Source organism: Macrosteles quadrilineatus, unplaced genomic scaffold (assembly GCF_028750875.1).
Source record: "Macrosteles quadrilineatus isolate MER2022 unplaced genomic scaffold, UCM_ALF_1.0 Scaffold_2__2_contigs__length_208266976, whole genome shotgun sequence".
NCBI lineage: Eukaryota > Metazoa > Arthropoda > Insecta > Hemiptera > Cicadellidae > Macrosteles > Macrosteles quadrilineatus.
The window spans coordinates 168,373,969-168,396,794 of NW_026542595.1; the positions used below are offsets into that span (position 1 = coordinate 168,373,969).

At 35.2% G+C, this 22,826-nt stretch overlaps 1 protein-coding gene across 1 annotated transcript; it reads left to right on the forward strand.

Annotated features, from left to right (window-relative positions):
- Positions 1–22,800, forward strand: LOC128988016 (protein lethal(2)denticleless). The gene is made up of 12 exons (XM_054409188.1): positions 1–186; positions 2,045–2,278; positions 2,726–2,914; positions 4,877–4,996; positions 5,776–5,884; positions 6,709–6,914; positions 7,803–8,011; positions 9,523–9,721; positions 12,837–12,923; positions 17,994–18,122; positions 19,098–19,226; positions 21,271–22,800. Exons 1-12 carry the CDS (start codon positions 117–119, stop codon positions 21,582–21,584), a joined length of 1,995 nt encoding a protein of 664 aa, XP_054265163.1. The 5' UTR covers positions 1–116; the 3' UTR covers positions 21,585–22,800.
- The last annotated feature ends 26 nt before the right edge of the window (positions 22,801–22,826 follow it).

Below are 22,826 nucleotides of genomic sequence, written 5' to 3' on the forward strand. Positions count from 1 at the left end.
TGGTGTCGTCGACATTGCAATGAAAATAGTGTTACATTCATAAGTGAATTCCCTTTGTGTTTACAATAATTATTTATCCCTTACTTCTTTCTGAAAGAGACTGTAAATATATAAAGATGAACTTCAAGGTGTATACGCCTTGGATGAACGTAATGGGAAACATGCACGCCCGGCAGTCTGGTTTTAGTGAGTATTGCATTTGTTTGAATAGCATATTTTTTAGCCTAGGACCTAGGTTTGTGTATAATAGAATAGAAATCATTATTTCAGAAATTATCAGTTTTGAATAACTGTTAGGTCATTCCCATAAGAGTATAGCTTTGATCCCGTTTTGAAGCCCGTGTAAGGATCCTAAACTTAGTCAATACCCAGTCTGGAATTTTTAATGTTGGTGGGAAGTTAACCTCCTGAAATAAGTTATCAATGAAGGGATAACTTTACTAGATGTCTAGAACTCTGTAGATCCTGCCCTCATCAAATTCACACGATAGGCCCTAGAAATAAAATCAAACTAACTTAACTAACCAAACGATAAAAAATCGAATAATCGCTATATCGATCGACATTTTCATTAAGTTTGGGATGTTGGTGCCAAAAGATACGAGAGTCTACCCCTGTTCTAAACTAACCTAAGTTATCTAACCAAACTTGCTGTAGGCCTAACATTTCAAAAATCTTTTTTGATAGCAAATTCCCAATAGGTAGGCCTACCTTTTCTGTTATCAAACGGAATTTTGAAACGGTAACTTAGCCTACAGCAAGTTCTTGGTTAGTTATGTTAGGCAAGTTTGAAATAGGTTTCAAATAGTAGAAAATAGTAAAATAAAGTAGGCCTACAAACACTCATAAGTTAATTCCGTCAAAACATCTAGGCTAATTATTGGATTTCCCGTACATCCTATAGGCCTATAATATGACCCAGATAAAAATAACTTTAATGACTTACCGTACCCCATGTGTTACCGTATGCAGTTTTATGTAAGGAATAAAAACATCTAGGCCTACATCATACAAAAAATAGATTTGTCCTAAAAAGTTCTAGCCTACACAAGACTTATTTTACACCACACTAAGTTAGGCTACGATATTACAATATAACTAGTCTTTATTGCCACTTGCTGTGATATTTATCATATAGCCTATTTTTTTTCTCAACTTTGTTTTGTTAATTAAGTGTAGGTAGTAGATAGCTGTAATGGTCACACGCATGTATTATTACGTCATCTTTTTTTTGGCCATCTGTATATAATTGCAATGTGAAATTTAAAATGGTGTTTGCCGTATACAAATGAATAAATAAATAAATATTTTGACGAACTTCCCACGCAAGGATTTAGTCCAGAAAACAGCTGTTTGCCGCCAGCTTATTCTAATGGGGTTTCATTGCGTACTACTGTACTGTAATGAGTTTTACCGGACACCAATCAGCTGGTTGTACTGTATTTAGGTAGCAATGAATGGTTAAACAAAAACATAACCTCTAACTTAATAGTGATTTTTAGTCCTTTATTTGGTGGAAATATATAAGGATTTGTAGATTTAGTAGTATGGCGTAAACTGTCGTACGTAACTCGTCCAAAATGTGTGTACTGGACTCGTATGGTAAACACTTAGGGCCTATATTCAGGACTAATAACGTCACAATATAGGCTACCTACTATTTTTCAAAATAACAACATTTTATTTTTCAAATTTTGTAAAAAGATTTAAAAAGTTTTACACAAGCAGCTAACTATATAAACACAGTTTTATAACATTTTTATACTTTGGTTCATTGTTTCTCAACTTGTTAGGTTCTAGGATTTGAAGACCGTGAAAGTAGCTACCAGTACTGTAAGTTTACCTATTAAGTCCAAATAGATAGGCCTAACTTAGTCTCTCCTTTTATTACTTCACAGGCAAAAAAATCGAGGAAATTTTAGGAAAGGCCATGGTTACCAGGCCACTTTCCACTGCAGTTAAACCAGCCTAGATCTTTAGATATGTAACAAGACCCCTCTTCTTTTTATACCGACCTTAAAACCATAAGTTATTTTGTTTTCAGAAGCTGATAATAATTATGATGTGGCTATTAGGATGCTGGGATCTTTAAACAAGGATGAATATAGAACAATAACAGCTTCACAGGAAATTGGTTCTGAGCCTCCTGTTTTTGCCTGTCGTTTTTGTAAAGTTTATGGCTATGAGAATCTATTAGCTCTTGCAAACGAAGAAGGGGCTATTGTTATTCAGGATACATCATTATCTAATCCTTGTAAATTAGATAACATGGTTACAAGTAAGTAATGTAGAGTAATTTATTTATTTAGTTACTTGCTTTAGTGGTTCAATAGTCTTTACTTTACTGTTATATTTTAAAGAGTTATATAGGAATTGTATTGGCTATGAGTTATTGGATTAAGTCTTAATTGTATTACATTTCCTTAGAAGTGTGTATATCCTGCCTGAACTTAGGATTTAATGAAGTTATACCCTAGATGAAATATTTGATTACCGATATAATTTTAGTATTCTTGAACTTAAGTAGTAAATATTCAATACGTGGTCTCTTGTTTTGCCCAAAAAAGTATTTAAAAATTAATTAATTTCCTTTGATAAAAAACATGCTCTACAATATTTTAAGATAAACAATGTTTCTTAACCATATTATGATGGTTAATTCTCAGTAGGAACCTAGAACTTCTGTATTAAAAAGTACGACATTTACTTTTGCATACCTGTACAGAGACCCAAGGCCATTTGAACGCCATCTTTGACCTGGCATGGTCACCGCACAGTCTCCGCCTTGTGTCAGTGTCTGGCGACCACACGGCCATCATGTGGGACGTCTCTAGAAACAATCTTGATCCTCTCAGTGTTTTTGAGGGCCACAGTCGCAGTGTTAAGGTCGCCTCATTCCATCCAACCGATATAAGTAAGTTTCTAATAAACTTAGGTTTATTTGTGGTTCATAATGTTGATACTACACCAGTCTAAACCTGTTAATATAGAACCATGGTGGGACATTACTTATCAGTCTAATGGCTCTCGTTTGTAGGACAAACAAGGACAAACAAATGGCACAAGGAGGTTAGCTTGTGGGTTTGTTGTTGTTGTTTCAAATTTTATTAGTATAGGCCTCCCTTTGGTTGTTTTGTTGGTTTTTGTTTTGCTGGTATTTTTGTCAATGTTATTGTTGTTGTTATTAGATCGTTATTATATTGTAAAAATTTTTTTCTAGTCTATAAAGCACAAAATTTGCTATTATCAATTATCAACTATGTATTCTAGTCTTCCACTTTCAGTATTATGTAAACTCACTCTGTTTTTGTTCCTTTTTGCATTAGACTGTTAGTAGTAAGTTAAATTTCTTTATTTACAATGAACTATTTAATTCTTTCATACTGTTTTCGGTTGTGTTTGTTATATTACGGTATAAGCCATCCTGAGTTATATTGTTTTGATTTGTATGGCTGTAAAATGGAGATGTCCGTTGAGAATAAATAAATAAACTTACTATAAAAAAAAAGAAATGGCCCAGAGGATGACACTATAAGTAAGTTAGATGACAGTTATCAAAACTAAAGTAAACTTTTTTTACAAAAATAAAAAAAAAATTAATTTAATTTTCTAAAAATATATATATTCAGCCTATAGGCCCTAACGAGATGTTTGAAGCAATCAAATAAATTAGAGAAATCCTTTTCAAGTTGCTCTAACTTGTATCACCTAATAATTTAATTTAACAGGAGGTAAGGCACTCTTAAGGCCCGTTTTGCCAGAAGCGTCTCGTGCGTCTATCCCTGCCCGCTGCTTTGCATTGTTTTAGGTTAGTCTATTTTGCCAAAAGCGTCTATCGCTACAGCCACCAGCGTCTGTAACTGAGACACTAGCGTCTGACGCGGACCACTGCTCCTGGAGCAGACGGAGACGCAGACGCTAGCGATTATTACTGGAATAAGCACGTGTTTAGTTGTTGACTTAACTTTTGTTTCCTTAAATAGGTTGTGTTTTCAAGTTTAGTGACATGTCACAACCAAAGTGGAGATTCAATAGTAAGGAAGATAAAAAACTGAAATCTAGATGATACTAGAAAAACTTGGTCTCATTAGAGTGGAGGTGATTTTCAATTAAAATTTAAATTATCCCTCTTCAGGTCTCTTTAAAAACATAGTGCGCACTCCTTCCCTAGGTTTTCACAACATTTCTAATATCTCTTCATCGTCAAATTCCTCAGCTAACAAATACTTTACTATTTGCTTTTTACAGCTCATTTTCAGAATCACTCCTTTCGCCACCAAAGTAAACCACTCACTGTAAACCATCAAATAATCGCAAGGAACGGACGCTTCTGGCAAAATAGGCTCGAGCGATAGACGCTGAGCGATTATCGCTCTAGCGATCGATCATCGCTGAGCGTCAGACGCAGCAGACGCTTTTGGCAAAACGGGCCTTTAGAGTTAACAAGTCATTTCCAGATTTTGAGTTTTAATAATGAAACAACAGTTTATTAGCCTTACAGTTGGATATTATACCAAGCTCTTCAATTAAAAACCCATCTTGGACATTGTATTGTAGATCATTGTCATACATTTCATACACAATGAAAAAAGTGGAGGTCCTAAAATGGACCGCAGCGGAACCTTGTTTGGAGCAGCTTTGAAAATGATTCATAAGGTAAACAGCTTTAAAGGCTTGTTCATTGCATAAAAATTTTAGTTATTGCTTTCTAGAAGAATAAGCTAGTAAAATGTTAAGTTTTCCAACTGAACCTTCATTAAAGGTGTGTTTTTACCAAGAGTCGTTGCTCAAAGCTAATACATTTAACAAAGTTTATACATTTAACAAACAATACATTAATACATTTAACATTTAACTGAATTAAAAATTGTCCTAGATGTGTTTGCCACTGGTGCGAGGGATGGAATGGTCATTATGTGGGATTATCGGTGTTCCCAGCAGAACACGCTGACAATCAGGCCTGACAACGTCATCTCCAATGCTCATTGTCCACCTGGTATGTATTGAAGGAACTAATTAAAAAGGTTGGCAAATGCCATCAACCAAGCTTTGGTAGGAAGATAATTTGATGTAATTACTAACTAGGCCTATATCTACTATGTTAGCTATGTTGAGCTGTAGCCTACACTAAACACTGGTGGATAGGAAAATATAACTCACTAGCTGTACTCGCGGGCTTTGCCCCGTTTAACTTCATAAGTGAGCTCGTTTGCATGGCTCAATCACGTCCTGGTCGTTCAGGTTGGAGCTCGTTCGCTGCGCTCACTTGCCTTCAGGTTAGCTCGTTCGCTACGCTAACTCGCCTCCAGGTTGAAGTTCGTTCGCTACGCTCATTCACCTTTTGGTTGCAAATTAGCTGTTGTCATAAATTAAAAAAATAATAATAGTGCTGCACCCTGTTGGTAAACCTTGTAAATTTAATGCTATTGAACATCATAGAACAGAACCAACTTGTTTAATTGAAACAACTGTTAAGATTCATTAATTCCTTTTAAATATGAAAAATCATAAGGTTAACATGGGAAATTCCAGAGCCACTGGGGCGGAGCCCGAAAGCCCAATCAGAATAAAAACTACTTAGTTTTCCTATTTAATGCCCAAAGAATCAGTGTACCGAATTTCAGCCTCCTAGGTAAATGGGAAATGGGAGAATTAGTGATGAGTGAGTCAGTGAGGGCTTTGCCTTTTATATATTTAGATTTGTCAGTTATCTACTCTAAACTTTGTATAGTGTGAAATGGCTGATTTTTTTCTCATTACCAATTATCGTTACAGGATCTTCAGGCAAGAAAACCAGAAGGCGTGAACCATCAAGAGCCGATAGTATTACGGGGTTGGTGTTCCAGGATGAAAACCATCTGATATCGTGTTCAGCTGGAGACGGGTAAGTAACTAGTAATTATCGTGGTCAGTGTATCTAACCTCAAATAAGGCAGTTTAGCGATAAACTAATCCAGATAAGTAAATAAAACCCTTAGAGATTTCTAAGTTAGTAAAAATGTGAAATATGCCCAGAATTGATCTTGGTGTTAAACAGTTTTGCCTAAAATTGAAATCCCCCTTATAAGATTAGGCCTAATCATTTTTTTGCCAGTTAACTAAAGACTTTAATCACAAAGAGGTTGGCCGTTTGTAAATCTTCCGAAGAAATGAACCAAAGTCATATTGGGAAAGTTATATTTTGTAACGAAACATTTTAAACCTCTGAAAACTGAGTTCTTTAGATAGGTTGATGATAGTTTGTTTTATTTTCAATAAATGAGGTTTATCTCATTTTTCACCTAGCATTTTCTACATAACACTAGTGTTTCATACCTCAAAGAATACATTCATGAGGCCTGATTTTGATAGTGAAAGGTGAATAAAAAAACATAAGATTGCCAGCTAAAGTGACTGTGATGAGAGAAAAATAAGCAAAGCCTCATCGACAAGAAATTGAATCTTTAAAATTCAATACAGTTTACGCTTTTCGTATTTGAATAAGACTATTCATTAGTGAAAATGAATGATCCGAGATAATAATGAGGAATTCACCATAATTGTAAGTAGGGTGTGAATATTTGTTTAAGGGTTGTTGAATTGGGTTTTCGGAAGTCGGTTGACAGCATTTTTGGTCGTCGCGTAGCTCACATCAACTGGTGTTTGACTCTACTCTGTCAGGTCGTTAGGTCTCGTGGGCCCTTGACTTACAGCAGTGTTATGTTTCAGTGTGATCAAGGTGTGGGACACTCGCAAGTGCTACTCCGTGTACAAGAGAGTGCCGCAGCCCTGTGCTAGTCTGTCACATCCCGGAGACTCGGGCAAGACTGCCTTCACCAGCCTAAGTGTGGATCCTGGTGGTGTCAGGCTCTACGCTAACTGCATGGACAACAACATCTACTGCTACAATATCGCTGGCTACAATAACCTACCAAGTAAGTGCAATGCCTAAGAACACAGATATAGCCTACCAATGTAAATGAGGTGGAATTCTCCAAATACCTGAGGCTAGACTGTCTGGCTCTGGTCCAAAAAAGGTTGAAGTATCTAGGAAGGCTGCAAATCAAGCCTGAGAAGATTAGAGGACTAGGCGTCTCACAGCTGTTAGACTTTGCCAATTGCCTAGGGCTGTCGGATTGTACAGAGGGGTGCTACCAAAGATAAGCATGTTGAAGTAGCTGGGGGTTACTTTACCCCGCCCAAAAAAACCCCTATTAAGTACTATATTTTGAACCATAACTGTGTTCAGCCAACCTGGAAACGGAATTGTTTCTCAATGTTGATGACTGAAAAAAGATCTGTAAATTTTTGCAATGAACTGAGATTTAAAAATTTTTAATTCCCCAAAAGATCAGCCTGAAATCACAGGTTTTGCTCGTTGTGTGTCATCGAAAATAGGCAAATGAACTACAGACGTTGCCACAAATTTAGTCTAAGTTGCCACGATCACGAGAAATTATCATAGATTTCACCGAAGTCGCAAAGTGATAACACAGGTGTCGCCACATTCGCAAAAAGTAATCGCTGGTGGTGTGATAATCAATGGAGATGGTTTCGGTTTGTTACCGTATCACAGTTATTGCCACGATCGCGAGAAATAATCATTGTGTGCAAATATCATCGCCGGAATTATAAACGAATGATGCTGAGCCTGAAAGACATCATTATTCATCACAATAACTAGTAAAGCATTTTCAGTTAAGTAGTTAAGGAAATTAATTCTAATATATGCATGGTGAAGGAGGTTATGATAAAATAGATGGTTGATTGAGGTTAAACTGTGCTTTTGAGTTTCAGAGAATGAGAGTATTGTATTGTTGCAGTCGCTCAATACTATGGCCACACTAACCAGACTTTCTACACCAAGAGCTGCCTGAGCGGGGATGGTCAGTACTTGTTGTCTGGCTCAGCAGACTCGAAGGCGTACATATGGAATGTGCAGCATTCGAGCCAACCTCTGGCAACCCTCGTAGGACACTATGCAGAGGTCACATGCGTTGATTGGGCAGACAATAAAACCGGAGACATCAGGGTAAACACATGTCACTTTTGGTATTTTATTGTGTTTTTATTTACGTCATTGGTATTTTTAACGTTTTTTAGGGAACAATTCAAATCCCCTCTTTGTCTGCGGTTTACCAAATAATATGATCCAAACCAATGAAGAATATTACCTGTGAGTTCAATTTTACTTAGTTTCTGAATTTGTAGATCTTGATTTACACAGTCAAATGCTTTGGGCCCCAATTTCGCACAAAGGGCGGGAGCGGTTTTCAACACCATTGAGTTAATTGAGACTGTTTGTGCACAAAGAGCGGGAGCGGTTTTGTAGCGCGAGTGTGTTTCAACACGATGGAGTCAAAAGAGACTAGAATGGCCAACCTACCTATGCGCACGTGCATTGTCTTCGGGAATTGAAGTGATGGGAGTCTGCGGAAGACGAGCAACACTTTCCAACTGAATAGTTCATTGATGAAATGGGACAAAGGCCGTGTATTTGGGACAATCATAGCGATGATTTTAAAAACAGAGATTTATAGAAGCAGCAATGGCTAGAATGGTTTTGCCCAAACTTCAAAGACTTTTTGCTTTTTAATTATTAAATAAGCGCTACAAATAATAATGAGATCCATTGCACTCGTATGCTAGACCAGTACTGTCATTATTTGGCAGAGTTAGTGTTGGCAAGACTGTGTCCCCCACTCCCTTTGCCGTTGCCCAACCACTACCGCTATTTCTTGCACAATTTTGCAGAATTTTCACAGAGGGAGCGAGACCGCTATCGCCCTCATGCATAAGTGTTGCCTTAGACAAATCACAGAACAGACCAGCTGCATTCTGTGATTCATCGAATGCAGACAGGGTTTTATTAACCAAATTTTAAAGAGCTGTTTTAGTGTTTATGTTTTTTTCCGGAGCCAAATTTGGTAATTATGAAAGGTAAAATTATTTTCAAGATATCTGCTTAGAATATTACATATAACCTTTTTGAAAGTTTATGAAATGTTTGAAAAGCATCTCCACAAAATGACTCACACAATAAACTTACTCGTACCCACCATACTTTGCCTTATGCTAAGACACTTGTTTTCTGTTGTACCATTGCCTTTGGGATACCGAAATAAGACATATTATCAATATCGACCAGCTGTAGCAAAATGTTCATTCAAATTCAATATAGTTGAATTAATTCTCACAAGGTGTGATAGTTAATAAACCGAGGGAACACTGGACGGATGAAGTAAAGAAAGATATGGCCAGGATTGAAGTCAATGAAGATACCACAAGAGACAGGGCGACGTGGAGACAGTGTGTTGGTGAGGCCAAGTACCACTTGGGGTACAAATGGCCATGGGAGTAAGTAAGTAAGGTGTGATTGAATCAAATTGTGATATTTCTCTTTCAATACTTTGATCATTGGTGTGATCAAACTAATCTCTCTATGACAACATTTTAAAAAGTCCCCCAGGTGATAAAACATTGTGTGTTTGTGTGTGTTCTTGAGCTCTTTGTTAGTCTAATGTTGTAATGATGGTGTGACAGATAGTGACTTGTGCAGACGACTCTTGCCATAAAGTGTGGCAGGTGTACCCACCCAACGACAAACTCGACCTGAGCGAATTCAGTGGTCGGGTGCAGTACCAAAAAGATTTCAACTTAGAAAAAATGCAACTGAAAGGCGAGGTCAAGCAAATTTACAGAACTTCACGACTTTCGCGACCGTCATGGCGTAGACGCCCACGTGAGTATAGAAATACTAGTTCAACATAAACTAGCAGGGACAAGGTCCAAGCAAAAGATAGTTTCGGAATAAAACTTGTCCAAACATTGCCAACTAAAATGTGACAAACAAAATTAATATCCATCTTCTTAAACTAATGGGGATGTATGTACTAATAGGGTTCCATTTTTTAACGGTTTGGTTCCAGTTAGGTTTTTGGTCAAAAACCTTTACTGGTTCCGGTACAAATAAAATGGGAAACTAAACTATACTCTCCAGTGAATAGAGTATTTTCTGCAGTTATTATTATTCTTTGTACTCTGTTGTTGTTGTTGTTGCTGCCACCCTTGTAAATGATATAATTGTACTATTTCTTTGTAGCCATCTTGATTATCTATATCTATACTATTATCTATATCTATATCTATATCTATATCTATACTATTATATAAAAATCTAATGGTGTCTGTATGTGTGTTACTAATAGGTGCAAAAACTACTGAACCAACTGGGCTTAAATTTTACAAAAATATAGCTACCATACCAAGGACCATTATAGAATTATTCACATTTCGATACTGACCGTAGGCTTTGCCCCTTTGGCTTTAAAAGTTCTGAGGTGAACATTTTAAAAGTAAATATTGATTGGTCTCCATGGCTGCGATGAGAACACTTACAATGTTTGTTTACATTTGCTTTGACATTTAAATGTAAACAAGAAGAACTGCTAAACTGCATATTTCACAATTTCAGACAGCTGATACAAAGAAATTAAATATAATATTTTCCATGACTATGAGGTAGGTTTATTTTAATCTAACCTTATATCATGGATTATTTATTCTAAAACTATGTCAATGATTATAGAAAAAAAAAGATTCTATAACCCTTGCTGTATCAACTCCGGCTCTGCTTTGGATTTTTAAAGCGTCTAATTTATGAAACCAGTAGTCAACCATGCCTCATCCCACTCAAAATCTGATTTTAATAGCTGCTACTCTTCAAAAATAATAAAACAACTGCCTCCAAACTGCAACCCCTCAGAACTGAGAAGATGGGAACTAAGCTACCAATGGTTCACCCATTCTAGAAACCCACCAAACCTTAATCTAAGATAAACCCCATTCCTCACCTTCCATAGCAGGCTAGTGTATATAAAAAATGTTAATATGTGTGTGTACATATGTGTAAATATAGAACAGTGTAAATATAGTGGATTATTCATAATAAGTGAACACATTCATACATATGCAACAGTAAAAACAATTTTTAGTCTCTTCATCTGTGTTGGCAACCCTGACAAGGTGCAATAGATTCAAATTGCAACTGCCATTGCCATTTCTCCAATCTCCAGTGGTTGAAAAAGTGGTCAGTGACCACGAAAATTTCTACTTTTAATTTTGTGATGTGTTATGTGTCTCTATGGACTTATTTAAAGGTAAGCCTGCTTTCCTGTCAATTTCCTTAATAATTTATGAAAATAATCTTATTGATAAGTTATCATGGAAACAGTATGAAAATTACAATGTATAGATGTTTTGTATGAATTTGGAGGCAACTTTAAATCAATAAATTCTAACTGCTTAACATGTGTTAGATTAACTTGCACATCACATTGTTTTTCATATGTATATTTAGGTAAATTAACTTATTGTGTTTTGCTAAACCAACTTACTGTTTTGGTTAAATTAAACTAAAGAATATCATAAATAACTCGTTGATTTTTGTTTTCTAAAATCTGTTGTATATGTGTAACTATATTTAATTATCAAATTGTAATACAAAATACTCTTATTTTATCTTAACATAGCTTTCAGTTCACATTCACTTTATTTGCTACATTTATTATTTGTGTTTTGCCACACCACTGATTAAAATAAACCAAGGAAAATATCATAAAACTAAGCAGTACACAGTGGTCTTTTGTTTCTAAAATCAATGAAATATCTGTTACTATGTTTACTTAATGGTAAGTGTGAAAATGTAAAGGCAATGTACATGGAACTGATTAAAAGAACTGGTTTGTATATTAAGTTGTTCGTTTATATTTTTGTAGAGTAGAAGCAGAGATGCAATGAAACATGTTCTGTATTTGCTATTACATTTTTTAGTCCTTGATGCTTTGATAATCATATAAGTTTTGTCTGCTGTCTTTAATGCTAAATTATTTGTTTGAAATTTTTTATAGTACCGTACCTACCTATAGATATAGTTTCTTTAATATTTCAAAAGATTGTATAGATAAGGCACAGCAATATTTAGTTTATAACTGCTGACTTAGTTTTGCTAATGATTTATTGTGAGTGAAGAAACTGAAGATGGAAGGATTTGTGATTTAATATAAAGAAGAGTGAAATTAAAAAAAAAATCATTTAAATTTAATAATTAGTATTTTTGCTACTTCAAAATTGAAATTTAAAATGTCAATAATAAATTAAAAGATATGTAATTAAGGGAGATGAAGGTAAATCATGTATGTCAAAGTTTTGTTCGAAGATTTGGTCAGTTTTTCTCATATCAGCCTACACAAGATTTAAAATTAATCAAAACCAAAATGGTGGTATCCACTACTTACCAGATTTATAAGTCATAACTTAAACGTTTATATTAAGGCCATAAAAGTAGAATTTTGTTTCTAAAAGCGTTGGCGGATTTGTAACTATTATATGCAACAAATGTAAAGATTAAAATGTTTCTATTTTGTGTCCTCTTCCCGCGTTGCAAAGCACGGGTACAACAGCTAGTACTTAATATATTGTATCCATTCCCACCCAATTCAAGCCATTGTGAAATAAATAAAATTAATAAACATTTATTATTTGGGCTTATGGGTTGGTTAAGCCATTTTGTATTTGCACACAAAACTATGCTGTTTGTTTTAAAGGAATTTTATTTTTCCTTTTAAAATCTTAATCAGTTTTTACAAAAATTTATATAGGATGTTAAGGTATCAAAGCAAAAATTTTGGTCAGATTTAAATTATCAAAATGGCAGCTTAAAGTTAAAGTTTAAAGTTTTAAAGTCAAATTCCATCTGAAAAAATTAGCGCCTAAATAAAAGGAGAAAAAAAAACATTTAAAGCACTTGCGAATAGCAGTTTGGTGATTTTGTAGGCTAAATGTTACTATTTCTGCAGATTTTACCAAGAGGCTCAGAGGGACTGCTGAACAATGGACGAAAGAGGTATATCGTTGGAATTATGATCCGGATGAATGTCGCAGGTGTAAGTGCTCTTAGTGTGATTTTATACCTCAGTTGATAAGTATTAGTATTATTAGGACAGTTTTCTAAGTAAGGGCTATTTTTGCATACAAGAAATTTCATTTCTGGGCACTAACCCATGGTCTCCAAGCCTTTTTATTCATTTTTAGCGAAATAATCTATCCGTAGGTCTCATGGGGCACTTTGAGGTCTTTAGAGGCCAAAAACACCATACGTTTAAATTCATACATAATACATATATATATGTGTCCGTTAGCACGATAACTCGAGCAAAAATGAACCAATTTTGATATAATTTGGTATAAACGTGTACACCTACATTTATTTAAACGAGTTCGCGAACCAGCATGATCGGACAATGGGAATGGGGGTTTATGGGGTAAAAATTGGTTTTTCCTATTTTTGACCCAAAAAACATAACTTTTGCAATTTCTTTCTTACCATTTTGTAGAGATTACTTACTTACTTACTGGAGTGGCCACTGGTACCCTAAGAGGTACTTGGCCTCGCCCACACACTGCCTCCAGATGTCTCTGTCTTTGGTGTCATTTTCACTCCTTCCCAGTCTTCTTATAATATTTATTGTATACGATTATTATTTAATGTGGAAAACTAGATAAAAAAGCTTAACTAGATTTCCTAAAAAATAATCATACAGTACATGAAATAGATTAATAAGCATAATACACACTCACTAATAGTGAACAATAACTCTGTAACTGATTACAAATTCCATACGACTACACGCAACAGTAGTGCACAGTAAATCGGCAAAGTTTAAAAAAAAATCAAATGGAAATAGTCGCCGTGATTGACTGAATATACAAGAAGTTAAAACTTCGCCTGCAATTCCAAAGGTTATTCTAAAAGGGAGTAATCGGTTCTAGAAGGGTACTCAGTTGCCATTTGTCATCGGCGGACATTGATAACACGTTCTAGCTACAAGTAGAGACAGATAGTTATTACTGTAAAGCCTTTTTAGGAGGAAGATGTAACGTTGCTGCAATTTGTTCTTTTCACCGAAAGTACCTTCTTTTTAAGAGGTTAGAGACGTAGGAATTGGCTAACTCAGGAACTCGCTAACTCGGTTGTGTGTCGGAACTGGCTAACTCTGGAACTGGCTAACTCTGGAACTGGCTAACCGTCTCAGTCAGGAATTGGCTAACTCCGGAACCCGCTAACTTGATTTTGTCTCGCGGCGGAATTCGCTAACTCTGGAAGTCGCTAACCCGGCCGCGCCCACTGCACGGAGCGTTGCCAACCTTGTTCGACAAAATAATCGTACACTGCCGTATTTCAAAATGTCAGTGTCAATGGAGATACAGTAAATGTTATTGTTTTTTGTTATCAATTCCTTTTTTAACAGATAACTAGCCCAAAGTAATTCAAAGACAATTGAAAAATCATGAAAAAGTGTTTATTTATTTAACTGTACAATGGCTAGTTAAATGTTTATGATTTCGATCTTAAAAATAAATGCCATCAGTACAAAATAAAATAATAGAATATGAAAAATATTGAAAATTCAGTTTAATTGGTACTAAATAATTAGACCCCTACGAAATTAAGCTAAAATACAAGCAAGTTCTCAAACACGGAAAACAGATTTAATCGTAATGTCGTAATAAACAAAAAACATTAATTAATACAGTCATCAACTATCGTAACTTTCATAACTAATTCATAGATTTAAAATCAAATGTTCGTCGTTGAACCGTCCAACTTACGTGTACAAATATGATGACATAGACTAAGTTTTTATCTAGGCCTAATAGTTTGAACCAAAGCATTGTAGGCCTAGTAGTAAATAGTTGCCTAATTCTAAAATGTGTTGAATTTTTAGCAATAATGTTACATGTTTTAAACCCGTTTTAGATTGTACACCTACTAGTAAAAAATAGGAGAATATATAATATTCATATAATAAAACGTGACAGGGTTATTTTAATTCACGATTGTTAATAAACGAATTGACTGATTTTCCTGATTTGAGTGTTGGGTTTCCTTTATATTGCTTTCACAAACTATATAAACGATACCAAGCCATTGCTCGGCTCACCGTTCACCGGTACTGAGCTACACAATAGACAGCTTTGTTTTTGGATAAGATCAAGTAATTTTAGCTATGGCCACCATTCATAAGAATTGTAACAAACAAGAACGCCTGGGTCCATTTTGAACCAGCCTGGAGAAAAACTCTAGACTTTTGAAAAATAGGCCTACTGAAAGACGTAAAATTAATATTAATTCAACAAAATTAAGAGGATAACCCAGGTTCTACACGATAATAGCATATGATAAAGAAATTTGCAAGTTGTATTTATGCATAGACTCATTTTTAATGCAATCCATGAATACATTTTAAGCCTACCACTTTATAATGTATTGATAAATAGCCTATTTATTTAAATTCAATAGCTCTATTTAAAAATACATTACCACTACAATGTAATTCTGTAATGACGTTTAACGTGTAAATTTTATTATAATTTATGATTCAAGGTTACAAGCCCAGTATATAAAATGCGAACTCAATAATTTTATTTGCAGAAGTTCACAAAATGGTATTTATTCGAATAAAAGAAACAAGTGGCGGACTACGAAAATAGATATTTCCTAACATGTAATAGATCAAAATTACAATGTAAATGTGCATTTTTATCTTTTTGCATACCAAAAAGCTAATATTTAAGTAAGAAACCCACATATAACACATACTCCCTTATATTAGTACACTAGCAGAGTACCCGTCCTTCGTACGGGGTTGGCATATAAGAGTAAAATGTTTATTGCAGTCATACTCAAGCTTTGTGTTTGCAATGGGGGACGACACAGTTTGATAAAATTTGGTTCTTGAAGTTTACGGTATGCTTTAGTATAACACATTTACTATAGCCATAATGCTCTACTACTGCACCTAAACAATAGAAAACAAATTATCAAACCTTTGCACAATATCACAAATGATTCATTAAATGGGCATATAGGCCTAAAAAAACTGTAAACAATCCTACTTTGATAGTTCTCATTGCGTATCACAGCTTTTGTTGCTGCTTAGTTCAGTTAGCTATTGTCAAACATTCAAACAAAAAATGACCTAATCGTGTTGTACCCTGTTGGTAAACCTTAACGTTTTAATGCTATTGCATATCATAGAACCAACTTGTTTAGTTGAAACAGCTGACTAAATTCTTTAATTCCTTTTAAATGTGAATACTCATAAGGTTAACATAGGGATCCATAGAGCCACTGGGGCGGAGCCCGGAAGGACTTTTGAGATAAGAATATGCTTATATGTTAATCGGGAATGTGAGCTATCATTATGCCAAATTTCAGCCCAATCCGTCCAGTAGTTAAAGCGTGATTGAACTTCAAACAAACAAAAAACAAAAAAACACACAAACACAAACTTTCACATTTATAATATTAGTATGATTTCTCATCCTTATAGATCAGCTGAAGACAGTTTTATTGTTAGTTCTGTCCGGTGCACTGTCTTAAGAGGTCGTGTTTTGTTTACAATTGTTTCCTGTTTTCAGTCATTAAAAACTTTGTTTAACCAAATAAAACATTCTAATCACAACTAATAACACGTCCCCTAGTTATATAACCAAACAGTAAAGAACAAACCATTAAGTTAACTATCAAATAATGGAAACACAATTTTGTCGACACTAGCGATCAGTGTCACCGGACATGAACTAGACACGAAAAACGAGCTTCAAAGTTTACAATGGGATGTAAAGTTTACTTGTGTGTTGGTTAGTCTAACGCATTTTCCAACCTAATAATCATAAGAATAATGTTAAACATACTTCCAAGTATATTTATTTATCGACTACGTTGCTCTTACTCCTAATTAATCGTAGAATACGACATTATGGTACCGATACGATATAGGTACTACACTTTCGGCAACACTGGCCAAAAATATTCGTGCTTGGCTCCCATTGGACGGCCCACGAGGCTTCTGATTGGGAGTTAGCGAGTTCCGGAGTTAGCCAATTCCGAAACCGAACAAGTTAGTGAGTTCCTCTCATCGACCAAATTTGAAGATAGGGCATTAAACATGGGGTTAGCGAGTTCCAGAGTTAGCCAATTCCGCGGACCCAAAAATAGTATAGTGAAGCGTTATTATGTGCCTAATGGTTACAGAGAAAATAAGAATAAAAAATTAAAATGTAAAATTCCCATGTTATTTTTATGGAGAGTAAGTAAACTCTTGTAATTGCTTGTTTATGAACATATTTTGATTAACTTAACCAACAACTCAACTATCAACCATTGAGATGGGGACACCACCTAGGTGCGTATTTTAACCCAAATATGAGTGAAGGATGAGTGTAGAATGGTGTGTGATGACCTGTGTGCAAAATTAAATTTGGAAAATGAAATTATTTCTTCCTAAACTATTAACATAAAAAAATAACTGTTTCCCCCCCCCTGTTGCAGCAAACCTAAGTAGGCTAATTGTTAAAATAATTCTATTTTAAAACTGGTATATATTTTTAAGGTGACATTTGAGTGTAAATCCAATCAGGCAAATGGAAATTTGCTTAGTCTGCAGGTTTGCTGCGGCGGGGGTATTTTAAATGTAGATTTTATATAAAACCGGAAAAATCTTATTGTTACAAGCTGGTCTAACGATTCTGATTGAACCTGAACAAAATGACGAGCCTTAAGCTGTAGATAGTATGGTTCTAAACGTATTGAAATATTTGTGATTTCTCATAAAAGGTCCATAGTTTAGTTACCTCCTTTCTTTTCCTAGTACTGGATATCTTTTTACATTTTTTGCTCATACAAGTAGAAAGAAGGGTGTCCAATTCTTTTAATGTCAAGCAAATGAGAGAAAGTATGGTCAGTTTTCTGATACCGTTTGTTAAGTGCCGGGTGTTTATTTAATTTTTAAAAGTAAATCTTAGGTTTCCTGGCTAGTGGGTACATTTAATTGCTGTTGTCGGGGAGGAGTAGCTTGCCTCAAGCATGTGTTTCAAAAGACAACAACTAAGCTGGCTGGAACGTTTTAGGATTTTTTCATTAATAAATTAAATGTTACCGTTTGCTGCAGATCCTGAAGGTCTGACTGGACCCCTTTCATCAATAGAAGAAGAACTTGCAGTAATTCGCGCTCATCCTAGGACTAAGAAGAAATCTGAATTGACTTGCTGGCTTGAAAATATGGACGATTCTTTTATCAGTAAGTGTTCTTTAGTGTTTTTGTACTTGTTGTATTACAGTTTACAAAGTATAATTGTTTTATGTTTTGCTAATGAAATTACAGTAAAGTAAAACCCCACTAACTCGATGGTAACTTGACAGTCTATGTAACTTTACAGTGAAAAGCTGACAGAGCACATGCAAATTAAGCAATTTTTTTCTGAACATTAGTTTTAATTGTTGAATATTCCATTAAAATGTCAATGTTTAAAAATTTCAATAACTCAACCACTCTGGGTCTACAAATTATCGAGTTAGTGAGGTTTTACTGTGGTAGGATGTCCAATTTTATTATGTCAAGCAAACGGTTGAAAGTATGAGCAAGGCTAAGGTCAGGGAATTATGAAAAAATTATGGAATTTCTCCTGAAAGACAAATCTTTTACAGACATGGTACATTTTGCTCTAAACATGTTTTTATCAGGGTCATGACTAATGACAAAAAGAACAACAAAAGCACTGATGCAAATTTTTTTCCATAGTTATTAGTTATCGATACGATGGGCTTATTTGATAGTGAACCAATCTGTAGGCACTGTGATAGGTCAGAGGAGACAACCGATCACCTGCTCTTTGATTGTGATGAGCTCTCTGATGCTAGAAGGTTAACTCTTGGCAATGTGGTAGGAGGTAGACATCTTCCCGAGATTAATTGGGAAACTAAAGGCTTTCATTGGATGCCTGAATTTGTAAGGTCTATCAAGGAAACAATTGTCTGGGGTGCACAATAATTTGATTTTTCGGATGAAATGCTGTATAGTCTCGGCCTGCCCCTGTTAGATAAGATAAGATACCTGGCTAGTAGCTACACATAATTGCTGTTGTAGGGGAGGAGTTGCTTGCCCCAAGCATGTACTCCAAAAGTCTCAACAACTAATCCATCCAGGTGTTTTCAGTAATTTTTATTAAAAAAGTTTCAGGCTATTATACTTAAACAAATTTTCTTTTTATTGCAGATCCTACGAAGAAATTGAAACTTACACCTATTACCCCAGTAGGGGAAGGTAATGAGAAACCCGGTGCTGCTCAACCTAGGACCGAGGGAAAAGCTCGCCGGCTTTTTGATTTGGACGATTCATCCCACTGTAAGTGTACTTTATTAGTCCTCACATTATTAGTGTATATTTATATTTACTTCAGAGTGATGTATACGATATGTGATTCTACATACAGTAGTACATCTCAATCGCTCTAACTCCTTTTATTAGTTAATTACTTTTCCAACAGCTTGGGTGAATTGTATCATAATATGGTAATTTAGGATAGTTTGAAAGAGCATTGGCAACAGCCAGTCTGTTATTTGTCTGCTTATTTTTGTATCAGGATTTTGAATTATAGAATACACAGGGTGGCTGAAAAGTAACTTGCACCCCCCCTTAACTTTTCAACCATTTGAGATATTTGAAATCAGTTTGTGGCAACCTTCTTAGATATGAGGGGCTACAATAATTATGGTCAATTTTGAAAATTTTGCCCTCAGGGGTAGCGGGGGTAGGGGGTAGCTCAACATTTTCAAATGACAAGTATAGTCGAGTTTGATATCATTTTACAGGTCTTGACAAAACATAAACATTTGACATAAAGAAACCCAAAATCGGCTCACTAATAATAAAATGGCGCCCTAAAACGTTTCAAATCCAAATAACCATGAGGGTGGCAAAAAAATTAACTTGCACCCTCTTTAACTTTTTAACTATTCGAGATATTTGAAATCGGTTTGCGGCAACTTGTTTGGATATGAAGGGCGACAATAATTATGGTAAGTTTTGAAAATTTTGCCCTTAGGGATAGCGGGAGTAGAGGGTAGCTCAAAATGTTCAAACAGCAAGTATAGTCGAGTTTGGTATCATTTTGTAGGTCTTGACAAAACATAACAATTAACATAAAGAAAATAGAAATCGGACCATTAATAACAAAATAGCAGTTCAAAATTACTTTAAATAACAATTGTCTCAATCATTTTTAGCTGGCATTTTGTTATTAATGGTCCGATTTCTATTTTCTTTATGTTAATTGTTATGTTTTTTCAAGACCTACAAAATGATACCAAACTTGACTATACTTGCTGTTTGAAAATTTTGAGCTACCCACTACCCCTAAGGGTAAGATTTTCAAAACTGACCATAATTATTGTCGCCCTTCATATCCAAACAAGTTGCCGCAAGCCGATTTTAAATATCTCGAATAGTTAAAAAGTTAAAGAGGGTGCAAGTTAATTTTTCTGCCACCCTCACGGTTATTTGGATTTGACACATTTTAGGGCGCCATTTTGTTATTAGTGAGCCGATTTTGGTTTTCTTTATGTCAATGTTTATGTTTCGTCAAGACCTGTAAAATGATACCAAACTCGACTATACTTGTCATTTGAAAATTTTGAGCTACCCCCTACCCCCACTACCCCTAAGGGAAATTTTTTCAAAATTGACCATAATTATTGTAGCCCCTCATATCTAAGAAGGTTGCCGCAAACCGATTTCAAATATCTCAAATGGTTGAAAAGTGAAGGGGGGGGGGTGCAAGTTACTTTTCAGCCACCCTGTATACAGGATAGCAGCTAGATTACCTTGAAGAAAAGTAGGTAGCCAACATAGAGAAACGGTACATTTCTTCAAGGTAAGCTAGCCGTTATTCTCCTTATACCACAAGTTACATCCTTTAGAGCCTTTCCTTGTACAAAACTATTTTTGTATCAGACCGCATCGGATAGTGTGTATGGGTAAAACAGGCCCGGGTCCGCAGACAGTCGGACAATTCAGCGGTCTTTTGAGAATTCCAGACGGACTTGGCCGACACAACTGACATGTCGGATTGTGTAGACTTGGTCTGCGTACCGGCAGTTCACTTCAGTGGTTTTGTGGACTCAAATGACCATCCGAAATCAACCAGATGCTGACCGAATAAAACAGAAGTTACTCAAAGATTCCGCTGTTGGAACGGTGGTCAGAACACTGGTCGGATCGTGTGTGGTAACAGCCAGACTTGGCCACATAACACAGTCATCATTGTGCATTTATTTGTGAATTTATTACCTATATGGGCCTAGTTGGCCCTGCATGATGCTAATACTTATCTTATTGTGTATTCTTGCCATTTGTTAGAAGTTGTAAGTGTTAACAAAATTATTTTCAGGCAGTGGAGTTGAAATTCTCTCGCCTACCTCAAACCTGCCTAACTACGTCATCGATGGCACTTCTCCGTACCATCGGTGTTGCTCATCGGCAGGCAAACAGAAGGAGAACTGGCTGTCTAAACTGCAGGCGACACCTTCTCCCAAACTGGCTGAGAAAGTGACTACCAAGAGGAGATCACAAAGTTCACCTAAAGTTTGCCGAGGAAACTTATTAAAGTTCTTTAAAGTGGCCGCTAAACAATCTCCAGGCTCTAATAACCGTGATACTCAAAAGGAGTCGAGTAACACACAGGAGTCCCCAAGTATTATGTAATTGTTTAAAGCTCGGTCAAAAATGACAAAGGCTGTGATATTGAGTCGTAAAATAATTTTGTTTGTTGCATTTAACGTTCTGGAAACAGAATGTAAGTATTTGTAATATAGTACTGTACTATAATTTTTTTTTAGTTTCTATGCCAAGCACTGCTTTGTTTGTAATTACTTAAAAACCTTGGCTGGCTTTTAAAAAGAATGGTAGTGTACGGTATTTGGCTTGTCACATTAGTACCATCTACTATTTGCTTCTCAGTTACTCGTACAGTCAAAGTTAAAGCATTGACTAAGGTTAAAGTCTAGTGATTTTTTTTAAGTATTGATTTTATCTGCCAAAGTGAATTGATTTCATAATGTTTCTCACAGTTTGTTTAAAATAGCTATCCATATTATGTATTGAAATTAAAGCTAAAGCTAAATGACCCAAAAGTTAAGTTTTTGTATGAAAAATAGATATTTAGTGATGTATTAGTCAATATTTCTTTCCCGTTTTAAAAATACCCTAGAATAGTTTATTTATTAGGCCTACATCAGTATTTTCCATGCCTGGAATGTACATTTATTCAATAGATATAAGCGCAAGGTGACGTTTTAGTCAGATTAAATAAGACCAAAAATGCAAATGTTGGGAATTTTAACTTCAAAAACCTAATTTTTTGGGACTTGAAGGTTAACCATATTGAGCAAGGAATGTATGGGTTTTGTGTACCACGACTAAAATGTTTAAATATGTTTTACTGCTAGAACCATTTGACTGACTGGCCACTGTACTGTTTATTAATTTATTGGTGGCCCCATTGAATATGCATCTAATAGCTCGGATCTCTAAACACAATAAGAGCTAAAATAATTAGGCCTAGTAAACTTTTTTTTAGTTTGTTCTCGATTTACGTAACTTTCAAAAACTGATTTTTGAGTTATCAGCATAAATTACTTGAATTAAAAAAAAAATTACGGTATGTAATTTTTGTTAGTTGAGTAAAGTTCTAAAGATGACTCTCTTGGTATGTTGAGTATCTTCACTTTAAACACTGATTTATTTATGACTTCACACTCCTAATCTAGCTTGTGTTTAGTTTTGTAAGTTGTTAAAAGATGTCTTATTTGTTAGTTTTAGATGCATTTTATGAACAAAAAGAACTTTTAGTTTTTTAAGAATATGTTGCATTATGTGTGTTGTTAATGGTTTGTACAATTAAAGACTGATTACACAATTCTTTTGTGTTTAGTTTATCAACCTCTT

What these genes read in the sequence shown, in the direction of transcription:
- LOC128988016 (XM_054409188.1), top strand. Translation starts at nt 117, where the DNA reads ATGAACTTCAAGGTGTATACGCCTTGGATGAACGTAATGGGAAACATG. An exon ending in CAATGCTCATTGTCCACCTG is followed by an intron (nt 4,997 to 5,775) that starts GTATGTATTGAA and finishes TTATCGTTACAG; the next exon opens with GATCTTCAGGCAAGAAAACC. An exon ending in TCCGGATGAATGTCGCAGGT is followed by an intron (nt 12,924 to 17,993) that starts GTAAGTGCTCTT and finishes CGTTTGCTGCAG; the next exon opens with ATCCTGAAGGTCTGACTGGA.